The following is a 22289-nucleotide window of genomic DNA, read 5'->3' as shown; positions in this document are numbered from 1 at the left end:
TTCAGTTGATCTTTTTTGGGGTGACACGATTCAACCCATAATACCTGGTGTCCATGGGTTGTCCAAAGAGCCTTTTCGAGACAGAGAGAGGGCAGTGTGGGAACACTGGAACCAGGGAGTATGAAACAAGGGTGCAGAGAAGGAAGTGGGAGCAAGACAAATGGAACCCACTTTGCAGTTTTACCCGCAAGTCTGGTGGCAGTGATCTTTCCCCCTGCTGATTTTGGTGCAAGGACTCTGGTTACTGATGGCAACTTTTGGCCAATTCCCAGCTGAAGATGCTCAAGTTCTATACTTGAGTATGGGTTGCAAAATGAAGTTTATGGTTGTGTCCAGAACATTCTCCGCTGATGCCATATGTTTGAAAATGTCTAAATTTTGTGCAGAGACACACAAGCAAGTGTTTTTGTAAGTGGAGTTACATAATTAGGGCATGGACTTGCATAATAATTAGCACATGTAATTAGGTACAGACTTCTTGTCCTTTAATTAGACAATCAAGACATCTAATTATAAAATTAAGATGTAATTATATGGCCCAAGATCTACATATTTCCTTCCATCCATTAGAGATCATATTTAGAAAATAATTCACAAAAACTGATGGAGAAATGAACCTAGAAACCAGATTCAAGGATGTTGAAGGAGGTCTTAAGTGGACTGGTAAGTCTTCTTTGGTCTTCCCTCCAGGGTGTGAGGGGAGTTATTTAAAATATCATAGTCTACTGGTACGAGTAACTCATACATACTATGCTGTTGACCTTTGGTACACATGCTAATGAAGAAGAATGTTGGCACGACTAATCTGTGTAATTCACACGTGGCTCCTGAGTGCAGTTTGTAATCACATTTGAACATGGACTTACGTGTGATGTCCTGGGAATTCATTCAAACCCAATAAAGCAGCCAGATGGTGGAAACCTCCTTCCCATTCTTGGTTCTCCCTTGTGACTACTTTAAAAATAGACCCATTGCTCAGAATAATGCAAACCAACACTTTGGTCGGATTGTCCTTTCCCTGAATATTTGAACATTTGATGAAAAGTACTTATTTTAAGTGCTCCTTATTGGACTACAGGTTGAAAAGGGGAAGGTCAAAGACTATAGCGAACACTCCATCTTTCTAATGATGAGTGATTTTTAGAGCAGCATTTTGTTCATCTAAATTCTAATGCTCCTAGGAAGCTTGGCTGTAATGATATGCTCTATATTTTTCCTTGCTCCTAAATTGAGATTTGGCTGATCTCTGCATGATGCTAAACACCCAGTTTGACTCATTAATTTTTCTGAACTGACTGAACTTTTGACCTAATTGGCTGGCTGATTAGGGATTACAGCCATATGTCCAGGTTTTTCTAAGCCAGTTCTGACTTAAACTGTGTTATCCCTCTGTTCCCATAAACTGGTGAAATATCCTAGTAATTCCAATGTTTTGACAGCTATGCTGCACTTCTCAGACTGCTGCTTTCTCCTGGAAAGTGGCACCAAAATCTGTCGGGCCACGTTTCCTGATTTTTGGTTAAGAAAATATGCTTCCCATATGGTTTCAGGCCATGAAAACAAAGACACGAAGAGGTTATAAGCGGTTGGCAATGAGGTCTTGTCTCCATGGTGTGTTCTCTCCCTCTCTATTTTTGTGTTTCTCTATTAGGCCATGGAATGTGGTGAGGGACAAATTATGTGCAGGGGTCAGTTTTGACCAGCAAAACACACAAATTTGCACAGGGAACTTATTTTTGCCATTGTGACTTTTTTTTGCCTTGCCTTCTGATAATTGTTCATGGTTGATGTAGAAGCAAAGGAATTGAACTGGGGAGAGGTACATTTTTAAAAACAATGTATTGATGGAAATTTTAGGTGGGGAAGGAGCATTTAGAAGACAGCATCGCCAAGATCTCTTCCACCTGTGAGATTTTAGGATTCCTCCATCTCCAGCCCGTCACGGGATCAGGAGGAATTTCCTGGGGTCCATTCCACTCACTCATCTCTACGCTTCGATCTCTTCTGTCCTTAGACACTGTCAACCGGAAACCACTCCTCCCATCCTTCCTTGAGGAGAACTCAGTAATTCTGTTTCCTAATAGGGCCAATGTATGAATGAAAACTTCAGTTTCTTGATTTTTAAGATTTGCTTTTCCCCTCAGGTACTCCACATCAGCGTTTTCAAGACTGGAGAAGCTGGGCATCAGACATCCCAAGCCTTCTCCTTTTATTGGAAACTTGACATTTTTCCGCCAGGTAAGGGCAGTCTTCCATCATCTTCCAGCATAAGATATGCTGAGCCCAGGGCAGCTGTACCCGTGAAGCACTGCTTCCATCTAGGTCACCCACACTGGGGTGGTCTATATGTGAAGGAGCTGTGTGATGAGCCTTCCCCTCCTTGAATGAATTATCACGTGATGACAACGATCCATTGCTTATCACTCATCAACATGTGTTGAGTCCTATCATCCATTCATTCATCCATTCACCCCAAAACCCACTGACTGAGTATCTAAACATGCCAGGCCCTGGGATGTGGAAGAAGTAGAAGTTACTTATACCCTCAAGTGTGCACACGAAATCACGGTGTTCAGCACCAGATGGGATGTACCCTAGTGCTAGATTAGGCAAGAGAGATGGTAGTTGTTGTGTCCTTCAGAGGAGAGGGAGATTTATCAGGGCTAGAATCATCCTAGAGGACTTCCTGGAGAAGGAGGTCTGGCAGAAGCAATAAACACAAGGGCAAGAACACAAACCAGGTGGGGAGCAACAATGTGTGTGATTGCACTTAAATGAGAATTAGGGCAAGCTTGATTAGCAGCCTGGATTGACTAGAAGCCAAAGATGGGGGAGCACTAGGGGAAGCAATTATGTGAGAGAGTGACAGGCTAGATGGTTGGCAGTCTAGAAAGGTCAGTGTACTATCACTTTGGAGTGGGAGAGGGACCCTGAAGTGGATGATCACTCTTCAGGGGAGATTTAGTTTAAGAAGTCTAGGTGACATGGTGAGGGCTTGGCCCAGATGGTGAGGGTGAAAAGAGAAGGACATTGGGGGCAAAGTTAGTAAATCCTGGGACTAATTCGTAGTAGAGAATTCAAGACAAATGAGCCAAAGCACCTCTAAGTGTTGAGCCAGGTTCACAGGGAGAAATGGCCATGAGTTGACAGAAATAGAAGGTCTGGAGGGCAGCTGGTCCAGGGAGATACCTTTGATTGGCCGGAGTGACATGCAAGTGGAAAGGTCCTGCAGGCATTTGTAGATAGAAGCCCAGGACACTATCTTCTAAGAGTATATTTTTTCTCTTCATTGGGTTTTCTCAGAAGCCAGATGGTTTAATCTGTGAACTCATGGTGGTGCTGCCACCAGACCCTTCATCAGGAGCCGACAGATCCCGTGTGTGAAGAACCGCTGAGCTAAACAGAGACATGCAGGGCTAACTGGGCCAATCCTGGTCATATCTGTTCAGCATCTCTCTAGGATTTCCCCACCCCCAGCCTCAGAAAGGCTGGCCCTCAGCATGACACAGATAACAACTTTAGCTATTTCTATTCTTTTCCCTCTTCCTCAGTTTCTTTTCTCTTCCTTTCTGTCTCTTTTCTCTGTCCAACACTCTTTTTCCTCTTTATTGTTGTTGTTGCTCTCTTCCTAGTGTTTTAAATACCTTCTCCTCACCTCTGTCTCAGGGGTGGCGCATTCACAACACTAAGCCCTCAAACAGCGATCTCATTAAGGCTTCCGGTGAGTCCTTGAAGCAAGTGTGAAGAAATTTCTAAGTGTCAAAAGAGAACACGCTGGATAGGAAATTCAAAGTAAATAGATTTCACATATTTCTGGGGGAGGGGGGAATGATCAGTTGTATTCAGTTGAGTAATTTAGTATTAACATTTTGAGGAAAAATTGTAGAACTGTCGATATGAAGAGAACACTGTGCTCCTGCCTCTGGTTAATTTCCACATATGCTCCTTTTCAGCTCGTCATCCTTGTATGTACAAACCTTGCCAAGTTCCTTCTAGAACATAGTAATTTCAGCGACTATTTTTATATTCATAGAAGCTTTCCTTGATGTATGGCAAGCTTAGATTGTGAAAGTAGATGTAATCAGAATGGGATGTATTTCCATTAAGGACATCCACCTCTTCTATCCCCACCAACTCTTTCCTCTCCCCCACCCCTCAGATGTCTCTCCTGTATATTGCATTCCCACAACACAGGGATCTAGCAGTTTCCAGCCCTTCACCCCTACAGTTCCTCCATCCATATTTGCACACACACTCCATCCCCACTACATTACCCCAACCCTATAGTACAATGGGTGTGGCCTTTTCTGCATGACTCGTTTCCCATGACAAAATGTGTCTAATGTTTTGTCCTATATAAAGTTACGCTAAGGTTCTTATGTTTTGACTACATTGATTTTAGTTAAAAATTTCACTTGGATCATGATAATTCAGAATTTACAAGCGTTTACATATAGAGTGGCTGTCAAAAGAGGCTTTGCCAAAATTAATAATAATATAAACCAAATTGCCGAGGGGAATGTTAACATAGTTGAGAAAGCAAACCGTTTTCAAATATTTTAGCAGCAATTACACACAAATACTTTAAGTACAGATGATCTCTTTCCATCCATTAAAGCAGAGTTGACTAAGATTTTTCCTTGGCAATATATTTTTTAAAGCTACTTGTTTATTCTAATACTTCAAAGTACTTGAAAGTAATAGAACTTGAATTCTTTTTTATTGTTTATGTAATTGTGTTCTCACGGTTCCGGACTTTTTCCTGAATAAATGTGAATACTTGAAATTTTGTTTAATCTTATTCTTACGATAGTCCTATGTTTTCCGCAGGGTTTCTGGGAAAGCCAAATGGAGCTCAGAAAGCTATATGGACCTCTGTGTGGGTAAGAGAGAAGTCCACTTTTCTACCATTTATCTTGATTTCTGCATGTTCTGATAAGGAAGTAATAACCAGAATGGGGATGTTGCATGTGTTTAGGTCTTTTAAGGATCCACAAAGAGAGGGCCTAGCTGTACAGATAAGGCTCCTGGAGGAGTGGAGGAGGCCCCAGGGTTGCCCAAGGGGGCCCCATGCTAGGCTGAAAGAACACCACTTCCCAGCCTTTAAGACCCTGACCAGTTAGGTCAGACCCCGGGTGCCTTGACCATCTCGCTCTACTGCTGCAATTGGATACAGTGGCCCTCCATGCCTCAGTCTAGTTTGCCTTGAGAACCCACAAGTCGTCTTTTCTTATGAACTTACCGAAACCTTACTTGGACCCGTTTTGTTCAACTCTGTGGGAAAACATGCTGTCAGCTGTATGACCATATAATCTACCATCCAATACAATACACTGTGTTGAACGTGAAAGGGGATGCTATTAATAATTACCCCAGACAACAGTGGACACAATGACTGTCCTGGATATATTGGGACATCTGGTCACCCTAGTTCTCAGCCATATAAAGTACTAGAGCCCCTTTTTTTTCTTGAATTTTCCCTTTTTATGCCTCAGAGAATGCTCCTTCTTTTTAAAAAAAAATAAATAAAATTCCAGAATCTGGTGAACAAACATATGTTAAGACCATTTATTCTATTCAAGATTTGACAGACTTGAGTCATATTGGTTCTCAACATGCATCTTTCCACATTGGAGTCCTAATCGTTTTAGTCTGTTCTCGTATCATTCCTCCTCAGCCATGCGGTGATTTTTAGCAGCTCTTCTCCAGACCTCCAGGTCTGTGATCACTGTTTTAGGTGCAGTAAACTTCTTTGTGTTCCTAATGTACATGCTAATGGGGGCCCATGGTTTGTGAACCCTTCTGTCCATAGGATCCATGACGCTTATTCTCCCAGTGATGATTTTCAAAAGATTGACTTGTACTCTGTGGAAATGGCCCTACCTGGGAGACCCATAGTTTTGGCCAAGTTGTTCTCACTGCTCTTTAGTTTGCTATATGATCCTGCAAAAGTAATAAATTGTCATACTAGATGCTCTCTGAATTAGTTTGTTATCGCTGCATAACAAACCAATCTAAATTGCAGGGACTTAAACAATAAATTATTATTTATCACATGTCTAAGGGGTGGCTGGAATCAACTAATCTAAGCTACCCTTGGCTCAACTCAGCTGGGCTTTCTGGTGCATCTGCTGGTCCTCTGGGCAGGAAGGTCATTTAGGACAGGTTCAACTGGGGCAGCTCTGCCCCACTTATCTCTCATCCTTCTTGGAATAGCAAGCAAACCAGGGAAGGCTCTTCTCAAGGTGAAGGCAAATGTTCAAGAGAGCAAACCTAATAGCACAAGAACATCTTAAGTTTCTGCTGCATCATGTCTGCTAACATCCTATTGGCCAAACCAAGTTATATGGCCAAACTCAAAATCAGGGCAGGAAGCACATCTGCCCTCAGTGAGACCAAAGCAAGTCACTTGGCCAAGCCTGACATCAATGGGGCAGGGAGGTGTGTTCCTCTGATGGAAGGGCAGGGAGGTGGTACACATCTTTCAATAATAAGCAACTCTACCTAATTCTCTAAGATATCTTTTAGCTTGGTCTTAACTTACTTTTTTTTTTTATGTGCATAGCTTCTTGCTTTAAGTATGATAGATACTTAATAAAGGCTCAAGGGATTGACCCATTTACCTTTCTCCTACTCTTGGGCTGCTCTATTGCTTTTTTAAAAGTTCTCATTCCAGTTCTCTCTTTCCAATAGCCTCATTCTGTGGTTGACTTGACACTGACCTTGGAGGCTGTCCCATATATTACTGAGACATCGCACTGACTCAGAATGACAGTAGCTTCCCTAGAATTAGGAAAAGGCCTCTCTAAGTTTGAATTCTAGGAATCCATTCCCTGGAGTACTTCTTGTACAGATTTTTCAGAGTAGAACACTTGGGTATTTTAAAATAATTTAAAAATGTCAGATGAAGAGTTTAAAGGGCACTGTATTAACTGGTGGGTGGTGTGGTGTGCATGCGTGTGTGAGAGGTGGGGGACAAAGAGAGAGAGGGAGGGAGGGAGAATTAGTTTCCTTGACGACAGGATGTCTAATAAACTACCCCCCCCAATTTTAACTAAGTTAACTCCATTTATCCTTTTCATTTCAAGAAAACGTAAATCAAAGAGAATGATTTCAAATGAGGTTATAGAGATAGAAATTGCAGTATCATCTCCACTCTTTGTTCCCACCTCTGGTGAAAAGGGGAAAAAAGAAATGGTGATGGCATAATTTCTTCATACAAAACTGTCAACCTTTTTCTGCTTTAGAAAAAAAGATGAGCCATAAAATGCTGACTTCTTTTTAAACATGTCCATTCCTGGATTTGGAGGCAAGACAGTGGTGGGGCAAAGTCCTGACTGAGCTCTGTAATCTTGATGAGACTCAGTGTGCTCACCTTTTAAAATGAAAGGGATGAACTAGCTTCTAGCCCTAAAAATTATCTTGTTACTCCTTAAATTTTACCAAAATGTTTTCGCTGGTTGGGAATGTCAAGGATGAACTATGTTCAATAAAAGACCCTTCCTTTACACAATGATTCAGTTTGAGTTATTTAATTTTTAGACTATTTTTATTTATTTTTTAAAATATTTTATTTATTTATTTATTTGAGAGAGAGAGCGTGCACACATGAGCAGGGGGAGTGGCAGAGGGAGAGAGAGAAGCAGGCTCCCCACTGAGCAAGAAGCCCGACTTGGGGTTTGATCCCAGGACCGTAGTATCATGACCTGAGCCGAAGGCAGACGCTTAATGGACGGAGCCACCCAGGCGCCCCTGACTACTTTTATTTTTTTAGAAAATATTATCAAGACCAGATGGTCCTCTTAAAAATTAAAATGATAGACTGATTCACCATTTGACAAGGGAAGCCCCACACTGTTGATGCCATATAGAGATGCACTGTATCGTTAGGTGGCAGGACAGTATTCCATGTTGGGAGAAACATGCTGCTCTGGACCTGAAAGCCAAATATGGGGATCATGATGCTTATTATCTGGTTGTTATCATAGCAACCCAGTCAGAGTTTGGGTCCCCAAACTGGAGATCGGCTCCTTATCCATTTTCCCTCCCACTCACTGCTATGGGGAAGATACTGCTAGAGAAACTTTCTGCCAAGAAGGGTTGACAATCACTGTTTATTGTCACCACCACCACCACCACCACCACCAAGAACAAAATGTCTTTACCAAGTATCTAATTACATAGCCTGCTTTGCCACGCGCTGTGCAGATAAAACTACACATGTTGTCTCTGCCTTCCTTGAACTTGACTGTAAAGCAGATGGACTGGCATGCATACCTATCCAGATTTATTCACAATACTTGATTTGAACTCTTTTGAATTGCACAGTAGTACCCCTGACAACATAATAGGAAGAAAGCAAAGCTTTACGGCTTTAGACAACCTGCAGTCAATTAATAATGACTGGTTAGCTCCTTCAGTCTGAGCAGGAGCCCCAAGTTGGATTTATATTCCTTCCTAAACCCTAAAAGAACAGCATCAACATAATCATCAGACATTTGTGACTGGATATAAACAGGATGGATATTATTTTCCCTTCCAATTTGTAATTGACTTTATAATCCAGTGGATGACAAGCCTTTATTATACTATTACTATTAATTACTTATAAATACTTATGGCACCTAAGTTAAGCTCATTTGTGACTCCTAAAGGCTCCCATCTAAAGCTTCTTTACCTTTCTCTTGTCTGTCTTTTAAGTGATAGTTCTATAGCTGTTCTTTTATTTAGCCCCATCCCCATCTCTTCTTGCTCTCACATCACTTTGACCTTGATTTCTAGTATAAACTTCGCTCCCTCTTGTTGAATTTGATTCTCATGCTTCTCGGCCTCCATCATTCTCTGCGCCTCCATTTGATTAGTGGCCCCCTCATTCCTGTATCCCTCTATCAAGACAGATTTGTTCAATGATCTCATATACCCTCATTAGAACAGTAAGTTGTAAGTAGGTAAGCATGCACATTGTATATAATTCATAAAGTACAAATAAGTATTCAGCAAAAAGTAAAACTGACTCCCTTCTTGGACCCTTAGCCACTCTTCCCCAGAAGCAACCTCTGTTATCAACTTTTTAATACTCAGATGGATAATATATGATAGATGCTGTTCTTTATCTTGAAAGCAATATTAATGATATTTGTGAAATTGTCCCATTTCAATACATTCATTCTTATTAAATGCTATTCTATTTTTTTAAGGATTCCATTGTATGGATGTATCCTAGTTCTAAAAATAAGTTCTCAATTGATGAACACCTTTTGCTCTTATAAATAATACTGCAGTGAATATGCTTGTATATATATCATTGCTGTCTTATGTTAGAATGTCTGTAGGATAAATTCCTAAAACAAATTATTAGGTCAAAGATTATCTACATTTTTTACTTTATTTTAAATGGCTCTGTCTAGGACTTATATCAACATACATTCTCATAAATAAGTATATGAGAGTACCTGCTTCTCTCATGTGATTGCCATTAAAATGTGGTGGTCATGATTTTAAGTCTTTACCACTTGATGGTAGTTTTGATTTGCACTTTTCTAATTATGAGCAAGCTTGGATATCTTTTCATATGTTTAAAATCCATTGCATTTTGTTTTCTTATTCTGTTGGATTAGTGATCTTTTCCCAGTTTAGTTGTAGAAGCTCTTCATATATTAATGAAAATAGCCCTTTACATCTAATATACATTGCAAATATTTTCTCCTATATATTGTTTAACTTCGTTTATTGTGTATTTTTTCCAATCAGAAAACATTTGGTTTTTTATTGTTGAATTTAATCAATTTTAATGGTCTCTACATTTTGGATCTTACTCAAAAAGATACACTTTTTTACCTTTCATTTTTCTGGTGTTTTTTGTTTCATCTAAAAAATTTAGATATTTAATACATCGAGAATTTATTTGAGAGTAAGGATAGGAGGAGGCATTCACTCTTATTTTTTTCAGATGGTGGTGTTCATCTGGAAATTCATCCTTTTCCAACTGAAATGAACGCCATTGTTACCATTTATTAGCTCCCATATATATCTCTGACTTCTGTGTGCCATTCCCCTGCCTAATCACATGCCAGTGCTGCACCAGATAACCTCGTGTGGGTATCATGCATGTAGTACCTCCTGGTACCTAGCTGCAGTAGAATGTTCTCAGAACATCTTTGCAAGCCTCAGAATCTGAAGCAATCTCTCAGGGAACCTTGAGTCCCTGAACTGGAAAAAAAAAAAAAAAATCAATTTAGCAAACAAATGAGGCTTTGGTATAAAAGATCTGGCACTTAGACACAAGGTTCATGCCCACAGGAGGTGGAGGTGTCTCATCTGCCTCCGACTTGGAGGTTTTTAGCACCATTTTTATTTAATTAGCTAGCACACATGAACTAATAGCACCTTGTCACCAGGCAGTGAGGAAGCTGAGAACTCTGGGAGGCATGTGGAAAAGCAATGAAAACAGGAAGGTCATTTCACTGTGTTTTTAAGCTCAGATTCCACTGCGCCGTCCATTAGGAGAGTGCGCGCTCGGGAAGAGAGTACGGTATGGAACCTTCTCCCGTGAGCGCTCACGTGCTGGGCAGGTGCGGCTGCAGGACCGCACCGAGATGGTTTGCTTTAATGCAGTCGGATGGCTGTGTCATCAACATGCGGGACCTTTGTGGGCCTACCTGCATGGATCCCGAACTCTGGGAACTCTCGGGCTCTGAAGGGCTCAGCCCGCTGCAGCCCTGTGCCCCCTGCTGTTCTCTAAGAAGACACAGGACCCTTGAACACACTGGACTTGAAAACGTGGCCGAGGATGGGGCGGGCTGAAAACTGCCGCTACTTTGTTCAAGAAAATACAAGCATTCAGACTCACGCCTGGGCAACTGATAGGGGGAGAGGATTCTCCTTTTGAAACTGGACTGAGCTCAAGAGAAGCGCAGATGCTGGAGGAAGGCAGAACTCTTAGGTGGGAATGAGGCCACCATTGCAGCAAAGCCGTACAGATGCTGGTGCTTAGGAGTCAAACGTGTGAGTTCCTGCGGCTGGTCCGGGGTGCATGCCTTGGAATGGGAGTCCTTTACTAAGTGTTGTGTGCCCTGAAAATGTGACTCAGTTTGAAGAACAATTAATGAAAATGAAAACTACTCTGACCTCAGAGAAGACACGATATCCCTGAAACTATGGAATGAACTACAGAAATCCTAAATTATTTTAACATCTCTGGCCATGAGGCCAGACCGGTGGGGGGGGGCGCAATATTTGGGTCTCCTAACTTGGTAAAAGTTGAATCTTTCATGAAAGTGTGGAAAACAAAGCTTAGAATCACCATTTTCAAGTGATATGAGTCTGAAACCAAAATTAATATGAGACCTGGTGGTCTGTATCCATAATTATTGAGAATCATTCAGTGAGTTAAATATCCATATCCTCGCTGGTCAAAAGAGATCAATCGCTAACACTCAGCTTGCAAGGGCACATTTTTAAATGAGTGATTAATTATGCTGGTATTGCATTTTAGGGGGGGTGCATTTTTTTTATAAAAATGAATATAATTGGCTGATTTTTTTCTAGGAGTCCTTTAAGAGTAGGAAGAAAGTTGTCAGCAGGAAAATACATGATAATTATCACCCATTGAAACATGAAGCCCAATAGGTAGAATTATCAAAGGAACAGTTGTCCTAAGATAAATGGGCAATCTAGACCAAAAAGGACAGGAAGAATTCTATTAGCGTCCCACTTCTCTTGAATGAGCCTTGCATAGACCCTTCACCTCTCCTATTCCTATCACAGTCTCTTGTTACCTGAGTTACTACAAGGCTTCCATTCTTCCTTATGGTTTAAAAATCACCCTTTTTTCCTAGTCTTTATCCAAAGACCCTTCTGATGTTTACCCATATTTTTTCTGGACTTCGAATCTCTTCTTTTACCCACCATTTCTCACCACTTCCTTTCCCCTGTTCTCATTCTATGACAGCCTATAGGTGGTGGTTGCCGCCTACTTGAGGGACTCCTACTGTCCAGGTCTTTGGGACCCACACTCCCAAAGATCGAGAGCCCATATGAATTCCTCTTCCTTGGGTAGAAAAACATCAAACAGAGCATGCCAACTTACAATAGGAAACTGGGGTTCACATTCCCGCTCCAACTCTCCTATCTGCCCCTTGAGAGCTTGATGGATTTAAGCCAATCTCTTCCCCTCTCGAAGCCCCAGATTTCTCAAAATAAAATGAGGGATGTGGACTCTATCAGTGACGTCGACACTTGAATTATGAGCCTTGGTGAATAATGTATTTTACATGGTGATCCAGGAAACACACGCACTTGAAATAAAAGTCTTACAAAAGAATATCTTATTTACTGTAAGATCCACATTGACCTATTCTAACTCTATTATTTCCCGGAAAAAAAAAAAAAAAAAACAGCAAATACAAGCTGGTCACGACATACTAAGTTGGTTTCATAACCACTAGTAAGTCAAGATGAGCAATTTGAAAAGCAAAGGGCCAGATGATATCTGAAACCCTTGCCAGCTCTAAATGAGGTGGCTGCAAACCGATGGCTCAACCCCAACAGTCTGCACTAGAAAATTTGTATAAGCCCCTGTTTTTATGGTGGTTTAAGACTCTGAGAGATCCCTGGACAAAATCGGCAGCTAAAACCGAATATAAGCTGAAACCATCCCTCCGGAGGTGGGGCTCCTGCATCTCATGGCAGAACCAGCACTCGCTGCCTAAGAACACCTTGCTCCTGCTTCTTTAAAATTACAAGTTCAGGCATTATGACAATTATTGCCCAGCCTTAACCCAGAATCTTTCAAGCGAAAAAGCGTTAACAAAATATATGGGTTGGCAATTTAAAACATCTGTCGGTACGATTTTTGCATTGAGGGTCAATATCTAAGTAATTCATGGGAACACCCTGTCTCAGTGAGGTATGGCCATCATTGCTTACTTCCAGGGGATGGGGCAGGAGAGGGAATGGCCTAGAAACTGGAAGGAGCCCCATTCACTGGGGTGGCCGGGTATGGAAAACTGACCAGGCTGGGGTGCCGACGGAGCGGGTTCCAGCCGATGAGCGAAGCACAGTGTTTAAAGGGTAAGAAATTGGCAGCTCTCCATTCCAGCAAACACTGGCCATTGTGAATAGTCCAGGAGAAGGCTGCCCACGGAGAAGGTCGGCTGGACAAGATTCAGGCATCCAGAAAAGCAGGAATCAGGAAGGCCTGTCAGTGGATGTTAGGGGCCAACAACAGGGGGTTCCAGGCCCTGATATGGGCTTCTGGGAGGAGGACAAGCAGGGCGTCAGGGGGAGAGGCCTGGGGACAAATCCCTCACAGGCACTGAGTCCTCAGACTGGGACCCAGGAAGCAGAAACCAGACCTAGTCCCTGCTCTTGGCTGGGGACAAGAGATCCATCCTGGCTGGAGCAGATCAAGGCTGAGGACAGGACATTGGGGGTTGTTCTACTTCTGGGGACAGGCTGGAACTGCAGCTGGGGGATGAGCACTTGGCTGGGACGAGTGGAGGGCTCAGACGCAGGGAAGTCAGCCTCAGTTTTTCAGTTTTTCACTCCTCATTGTGTGTTCCCCAAATCTACCAGTATAGCAGGTTCAAGGTGGAAGGGAGCTCATCCTCCATCAGTGACAACTGCATAAGGCATCGATAACTTCTTTGTCCCCCAGGCGACAGCCGTGCACCAGTGTGCCCCCAAACAGTAGAATATCTCAAATTAAGATTGCATAAAAGCTCTATTTCCAGCTAATATTTTCAAATAATAAATTCCATATTTAATTGAATTGTACCTGCAACAAATCCAAGTTGTTCAACCCAAAATGCAAAATAGAATTATGTAACCTAGTCATGAATCACTGTGGCATTTGCCAAGGCATTCTCCCATCTGGAAGCAGGTCCAGATAACACATGGCATTAGCAGACATCTTCTGTCGAGAATTCTTTTGCACAGATACTCTCAAAAATTGCACACGCTTACCCAATTCTTATGGCTCTCAACCCTAATTAATGAGAATGCAAATAGCATCCCTATTCTGTCCAAAAAGAAGACTGACACACCATCTTTGATTTCATGATGTAAAATAAGTCATTACTAAATTCAAAGGAGCAACTAATTCCCAATTCACGCAGAGTTTAAAGTTCCTCTTTATCCTGATTTTGGGAGCAGAGAAACTTTTTTCAAGTTCCTGGAACCCTTGAATGATTAAAAAAAAAAAAAAGCAAACAGTTTTAAATCTTGTTACTCACATAGGGCAGAAGTCAGAGGCATCTAAATGTCTACACCGAATTAACTCTATGTATATAGTATAAACTTTCAAACAAAAAAAATCATGTATCATCACACACATTTGAAATTCTACTAAGTTTTGAATTACCAAATTTTATCTTTAAAATGGACCATATAGGGGCGCCTGGGTGGCTCAGTCCATTAAGCGTCTGCCTTCGGCTCAGGTCATTGTCCCGGAGTCCCAGGATCGAGCCCCGCATCGGACTCCCTGCTCAGCGGGGTGTCTGCTTCCTCTGCCTCTGCCCCTCCCCCTGCTTGTGCTCTCTCTCTCTCTCTCTCTCATATAAATAAATAAAATCTTTTTAATAAAATGGACCATATAGGGGCGCCTGGGTGGCACGGTCAGTTAAGCGGCTGACTCTTGGTTTCGGCTCAGGTCATGATCTCATGGATGGTGGGATCAAGCCCCATGTCAGCCTCAGCTCTCAGCATGGTTGGGGGGGGCGGTTCTGCTTGAAGATCTCTCCCTCTGCCCCTCCCCTCTCACACGCACTCATGCACTCTCTCCCTCTCTCTAGATAAATAAATAAAATCTTTATTAAGCAAATAAAACAAAATGGACCATATTCTCCTTTCTTCCTCAGGACCCCTAAATCTTTTAGAGTTTGGGTCATTTACTATGCACTGCAATTATTCCTGGCCAGTCTTAAGTGTGATACTTCCACCGCTGTGCACACGAACTAAGTCCTAGCAAGGGGCTGCCAGGTTTTATGATGCCTGCATGCCTGGGGCAGATCATAGCAACTTAATTACTAAAAGAAGTTGCTTGATTATTGTTTGCATCTCAAGACCATGCTTCTCACAACTTCTCCCCCATCACACCCCCAAACTGTAAGAATTTCGCAACCTACTATATGAAATTTTCCCCTCCGAGTGAGGCTCGCAGTGTACTGGCCTACTGACAAAGGCCTGACTCTCTGACATGCTCTCCAGGCTCCCCACATTAACCACCAAGGAGGCACTGTTACCAAATGATGCTATCTTTGCCCCTATTTAAAGAGGAACTTACAACCTTTGGCCTGGGTCTTTGGCTGGTGGATGGCCCATCACCATGCGGTAGGTGGATGTGATGAGTGTGGTCTTTTGTGTTCCAACACCCACCAGCACCTCCTGATACTACTCAGGCTACAGGGGAAGTAGGCATCTAGGTATTGATCAAGACTACTGCCCTTCCCAACAGGACCCCTGGGGAAGGAAATCCGGGTCCCGTGGGGGTCATCCCCCTCCAGCTTCTCCATTGCGTATTAACCACAGAGAGGCCATTGTTGAGTGGACCTTCCACTGTCCTTTGAAGGGTGTCTGTAACTCTCTAAGTTCTCTTCTCAGATTCACTGCCAGACTATGGCTTGTGCCTTATGACTGACATGGCCACTGGATCCTTCTAGAAGACTCCAGCCTAAAGATTCTTAACTGCCTCCCCAAAGTCTTAGATGTCCCTCAGACCATCCCAGTTCTTTGTCCTCTTTAGCCTGGGATCCCACGAGGATGCTATCTCCTGAATGGACACTTAACATCCTGAGTTCTGCCCTCCCCCCAAATCCATACTCGTTAATGAGCAATGGGCTTCAATGTCTGAGACTCCCACAACAGACACCCACAGAATAAAGATTTCATCGAAGTAGGTGGAACGGGCTTTCATGCCTCCAAATCCCATGGCTATGGGATCAATGGGTGCCCTGATTCCTGGTCAGATCCAGGTGTTGAACACGGCATGCATGAAGGACATTTGGCTGGAGGGCTTTTTTTGTGTGTGGTAAAATACAACATGAAATTTACCATCCTAATCCTTTTTAGGTGTACCGGTCAGTAGCACTAAGTACATTCAGACTGTTGCGCAACTGTCACCACCACCCATCTCCAGAACTCTTCTCATCTTGAAAAAACAAACTCTATACCCATTAAACAAAACCTCCCGCTTCCCCCCTTCCTCCAGCCCCTGGAAGCCACCATTCTACTTTCTGGCTTTATGATTTCGACTGCTCTAGGGACCTCAGATAAGTGGAATCATACCATATTTGTCCTTTTGTGACGGACTTATTTCACTGAGCATAATGCGCTCAGGGTTCACCCGTGTTGTAGCAGGTGGCAGAATTTCCTTTTTTTAGGGCTGAATGATATTTCATTGTACATACGTATATACCACGTTTTGTCTATCCCTTTCTCTGTCTGGGTCCCTCGGGCTATTGTGCACAATGCAGCTATGAACGTGGGTGTGCAAGCGGCTCTTCGAGACCTCACTTCCAGTTCTCTTAGGGATATATCCAGAAGTAGCATTGCTGGATCATATGGTAATTCTCTTTTTAGTTTTTTGAGGCCCTGCCCTACTGTTTTCCGTAGGGACTGCACCATTTTACATTTGGACAATGCTTTGTGACGCTTTATTATTCCCTTTGACCGTGGCTATGTGGCCATTACTTCTTGCCTTCCAACCTTGAGAGTGAACTCCAGGAGAAATGTAAACTTCCCCTTGGGCTCTGGAATCCAACTGGTCAATGTGAACCACACATTTCTAATTGGAATGCATGGCCCCTGTCATCTTGCCCCAACTTCCTGTTGACTATAAGCCAGCGAGCACATTCTTTACCAGACTAGTCCTGTTATCAACTAATGCTTGAACTGCACCATAAATTCAGTTCGTTTTAATAAATTCCCAGTAGTCCCCTCCTGGAGCCCCTTCTCCTCTTATCTCACTCTCTGCCAAACCCTTTACAATTTATGTGTTTGCTTTTCAATTCTGCTTTCAGCCACTCCAAGCTTCCTCCTTCCCGCCAGGTCACTGTAGCCTTTGTGTCTGATATAAATTTAGTCCTCGCTGTCTGGGACTCCTGTTGACATCCACTCTCTTGTTCACGGGGCCACATCTCCTCTCCTGGGCACCGGCCCTTCACTCTCCGGGCTTCCCACCTCAAGGAACTTGTCAAGATCATGGCTTTGTGACGGTTTGCTGGAGGAGGTACACCGAAGTCCCCCCCCGGTCCTTGCAGCCTCTGCACCGAGTTGTGCTCATGGAGAGAGGCTGATGGCATTCACAGCTGGTCCCATCAAGGAAAGATGGTGGGTGGTCCATGAATAGCGCGCCCAGGCACATAAGCTTGGGAGGAAGTTTTGGGGTTTGGACTGGGATAAAGAACAGGCCGAGGGTGTGCTAGGCCAATGGGATCTTTGGGGCAGTGATAGAGAGCACGATCTTGGCAGTGGGGGAGAGGAGACAGCCCGAAGCCATGGTGCTAAGGAAGTGGGTTACTCGAAGAAGTTGTGCAGGTGCACGGAGTCGTGGTGGGGGAGGAGGGGATGGAATTTATAAACAAACAATCCTTCTAATGGCCCAGGTGAGCAATGACAGTGATTTGGCTCATCAGAAATGTAAGGTCTAAATGAGAGGGAGAATTTTATCCAGGAAATGTCCTGTAGCAGCAGAAATGAACAACTTGTCCATTCTAAGGACTAAGACATGAGTCGACATTCATCCCTGAACACTGGCTTTGAGTTCTGGAGACGAAATGGTCCTTCCCCCCATCCTGAGGAGGGGAGCATGGCAGAGGGGAAGGCAGTTCCATCTCTGCTGCAATCAGTGGGAGCTATGGATGAGACATGGGGTCCCCGGTGGCTTAGGGACAAAGCACCCTAAGGATCACGGAGCCACATTAGGAAGGTGATGGGAGGGTGTGAGTCCCAGAATATGCCTGGAATCTGGAGTCTCTGGCCTCTCATCCTTCAACAATCTAACATGCTGTTTCCCACAGAGCATCCTTTGGACCATTTCCACAGACAGTAATAATTGTTACATGGAAAATAAAAAGGGGGCGTTCCCCCGGTCAAATGGTAGAAACACTAGGTTAGTCAAAGGAACACAGGTCTCTTTATCGTGGGACTTCTCAGAACCTTTCATGAAATAACGTGCTTGGAACATCTCCAAATGAGACATTTAGCTGCAGGGTTTATTTGACCACAGAACTTTTTTTTTGTTGTTTTCCAGAATATCCCTTGGAACTAGAATATGGAGAACAGGCTTTGAGAGAAAACAGTGATCTAACAAATAGCAGCATTTTACTCCCAACGTATTCCCCATGAAACACAGCCATTGATAAGAACAGCTTACTTCACCATGGTGAATTATCAGTGTTGCAACCAGTAATTACTAATTACCTCCATTTCAAGATTTCCTCTCTCTGTCTCTGTCCCTATCTCTGTCTCCGTCTCTGTCTCTCTCTCTGTGCGTGTGTGTGTGTTCATTCTGAGACACTGTGGAGAACAGGAAACACATTGCCACTTGTTTTGCATGCTTATTTATTCCCTTTTATCCTCATACCTTTCTCTCCCCAACAGACAACCATTCCATTGTCCTTACCATGTATTTTTTTTGGCACACGTTCTTGTAAACTGTGTATTTGTGTGTATTATCCTTAGCTTATCCCGATGGCGGTGTCCTCGTTCCCTGCTTTGGTTTTCTCACTGAGAGCTCTGCTTTGCGGACCCTCACGTCACGGGGCTCCCATAGGGTGTATGGCTCCACCTATTCTGCCCATCCCTGTCCCCGCTCTGCGGGGGGGACACCCGTGGCCTCCAGCAAGCAGCGCTGCCGTGGACCTCCTTTTATGTCTTATGGACCTGTGTGCGCAAGCTATGGGCATATATCTTGCTTTTATGACTGTAAGAAACATATATCTTTGTTTCCTGGGGCCACTGACGTGATAAATACCAATCCATAACTGTTTTCTGGTCCTCTATCCGGATCTTGTCCCTTCAGGACAGTATCTCATGTGACCATCCCAACAACCCTACGGGTTTGGCTGGGCTGATTGCATTATCCTCCATTTATATGGAAACATATAGGACAAGAATAATATGTGGTTAGCAAGAGGTGAGTGCAGGGCTGTGCAGGTTCTCCTTTTTTTTTTTTTTTTTTTCCAAATTTTAAGTACGCTCCATGCCCAATGTGGGGCTTGAACTCACAACCCTGAGATTAAGAGCTGCATGCTCCACGGACTGAGCCAGCCAGACGTCCCTGGTTCTCCTTATTAATCCAAAGCCTTTTCTGTTCCACTGTCCCCTCTTGTTGTTCCTCGGATGCTCCCAAGGACATTGGCCCTAACGATAGGTCACTTCATTATTTGCTTACTGCCCTCCTCGCTTGCCAGAACGCAAGCTCTCTGAGGACGCGAAGCCTGTCTCCTCCGCGGGGATATTCCCAGTGCTCACTCCGGTGCCTGACGCATAAAAGGCGCTCAAGGAGCATTTGTTGAGTGACCAGAGAAATCACCTCCGAGCACGTGCCTTTCAGGACGAAACCTCAACGGGAAGTTGAGGTTTTGCTGATTTTGGTAATGAGTATTATTTCCTTGGGACATAATGAAAGGAATTGGGGGAAAGTCGCTTATATTAAAATCAAGGTTTTGGGTGGAGGGGTCTATAGTCTTTCCCCATCAGTGACTATGCTCCATCAATTCAGAGGTGAGCCCATGAAAGTACAAAATTGATTCTCTGCCATGGCAGGCCATCTTGAGATCCACGGGATAAACAAATAAGGGAAAGGTGATGCTCTCATTACACAGGAACAGAGCTCCCCTCACTCAGGTCATTCCTCAAGCTCTTCTGGGGCTACTGACCCATGTCCCCCTCCCAAGGGGCCACCCTCTCCCCTAGCCTAACCCCTTGGGGGTCTGCCTAGGGTGCCCGAAAGAGCACTGGATTGCAAGCCAGATCTGGGTTCTGGTCTTAGCTTGGCTGTTCCCAGCTATGGGAGTAGAAAAAGTGACTTAACCATCGTCCCCAACCTTTAGTTGAGTGAGTGCCTGCTATCTCCCAGGTCTGACATGAGAATCAAAGGAACCGTCAGTGCAGGCTGCCCAGGGAGCGGGGATGATTCCTCTGCTCCTCAGGTCAGTCCTTGAAAGGTCTTCTTACACCAGCAGGTGCCCCGGGAGAGTGCCAGCTTCAGGAGCCGTCCCCAGACGGGTGTGGGATGAGCTTCACTCCTCCCTGCTGCGGGTCCTCAGGAAAGCTAGGCAGTGTCTCTGGACTGTTGTGCCTCCCGGAGAATTCCTGCCCCCACCCCTCCTCCCGGCCATGGCAGGTGTCCAGGCGGTGCCCACGAGTCACCTCAACTCTTGGGACCTTTATTTTCCTAGCTATGCAGTGGGGAGGGTAGGGGGTGGGGGGGGGAGGGTTGGGCTAGAATGATTATCTTGGAGCTTCTCTCTCTAAAACACTATGATCTGGGCTTAAATTTTTTTTTTCCTGTCCCTCGCCTCTCCCCCACTGTGCCTGAAATCCTTCTGCCACTGAATTCTCCTGTCTTTGGAATCACACACCCGCTCTGCTACCTAGCCCAGGACCGCACGTGCGTCATCCTGGCACTGGGGCTCCTCCCCGACCTCCTTGTCTTTTTTAGAACTGACTCCAGCATTTGTGAAGCCCCACTATTCATATTCTGCGTCCACATGGCATCTGGGGAGAGGAGATTTTGCTACGAGTCTCACACAAATATATGCCCTCCACGTCCTCTCTGCAACAGGACACACACCCACTGGAACACACACACGCAGCCCCCTCCAGTACCCAGGAATCTACATGCCTGGGCATCACTGTGTGGGCGCAAATATTCAGGGACAGCCAAAGGACTGTTTTAATGTTTCTTTGTCCCCGCGGTGCCATCTAACTATTTATTTAGTAGCCTGATGCTGTTTGCATCAACAACTTTGCCTTATAGGCTGTTCTTCACGTTTATGATTCTTACTGTGAAAAAAATTGCTTGCCTAACATCTGTTCTGAATTTGTTTTTTCTTTATTTTTATTTATCTATTCCCTATTGAATTAAATTTGCACCAAGGACAGTAACTTGAATTGGACTCTTCAGTGTCCTTCAGGATTTCTATACACTTCAATACATCTCTTAATTACTCTTTTTTTTATTGTTATGAGCTAGATATATATACCCATGCTCACACAGGCACATTGGTTTGTAGCTTACCTCTGCCTATCCCCCTCTGGGGAATAAGTTTTATTAACTGAATAAATTAGATGGGCGGGTATATTCAATAGACTAGAGAGGTTTATCGTTGTTGGTTTGTTTCAGATAATTTTCCCCCCTGTGCTGCCCATTGCCCTTTTTCCACCAAATCTCTGTTCTGGAGAAAGCCCGATGGTAGCTTGACAGAGTCACAACTCACCAGGACTGGAAGGATCCCTTCATCTTACAGATGAAGAAGCTGAGGGTCAGGGGAGAGGCTAACTTCCTGCCCCAGAGCCAGAAACTCCTGAAAAGTGGAGTGCTGCTTGAACCCGAGTCTCCTGGCTGCCAGGCCTGGGATTGTTCCTAGGCAGCGTCGGGCCTCCCGGTAGGACCCTGCCACCACGCACACACCATGACGGCTGTGGGCCTGGGCCCCTCACGAGCACACATTGCATGTTTTCCATGGGTGTGGCTGATATGGGTTGGGTGAGGGACAACAGGAGATGGCCTGCAGGCAGGGTGGGTCACAGGCGGGCCTGGCTCTCATGGACTCCCCTGGGGGCTCTGTGGTTCTCCGGCCTCTTCCAAGCTGGCTTGTGTGAACTCAGTCGAGAGTCCTCATTCACCCCCTATTGTCACCACTAGAAATCCACCTCAGGACCAACAAAGCGTATTCCAGGCAGGAGCCAAGAAGGTCCCTAAGGAAGGGTGGTGAGACCTGCTTTTCTACTTGATACCTGGGAAATCTGCCAGGTGTAGGGACTGTGACCTCAAGACTCAAGGGACCAACCCACAGTCACAACATTCTCACTCCAAATGCAATGCTCTTTCTGCCATCAGTTCTCAGCTCATCCTGGGAGGGGCGTTCCCTTTCCCCCTGCTTCTTTACGACCTTTCCCACACTCTTTTCAGGGTCTGGGTCCCTTTCTTCCAATGGCACAAAGACAGAGGGGACAGTTTTCCCCACGTCTGGAAGAACTCACTGCTGGCTCCACCCCAGGCGTCGTGCACCCAACAGGTGTTTTAGTCTTGGTTGTGCGGATAGCACTGAGCTGATGGCAGT

At 44.3% G+C, this 22289-nt stretch overlaps 1 protein-coding gene across 1 annotated transcript in view; it reads left to right on the top strand.

The window, feature by feature from the left end:
* Window positions 1-22289, top strand: part of TBXAS1 (thromboxane A synthase 1) — a 152299-nt gene that overhangs the window by 34497 nt on the left and 95513 nt on the right. Inside the window, exons 2-3 of the mRNA XM_032401464.1 lie at window positions 2145-2238; window positions 4831-4883. Coding sequence (XP_032257355.1) covers window positions 2145-2238; window positions 4831-4883 — 147 coding nt within the window. The remainder of the gene's footprint in view (window positions 1-2144; window positions 2239-4830; window positions 4884-22289) is intronic.

The sequence above is a fragment of the Phoca vitulina genome, unplaced genomic scaffold (genome assembly GCF_004348235.1).
Source record: "Phoca vitulina isolate PV1807 unplaced genomic scaffold, GSC_HSeal_1.0 scaffold4, whole genome shotgun sequence".
NCBI lineage: Eukaryota > Metazoa > Chordata > Mammalia > Carnivora > Phocidae > Phoca > Phoca vitulina.
The sequence above is the reverse complement of the archived record's forward strand: the minus strand, read 5'-3'. Positions and strand labels throughout refer to the sequence as shown.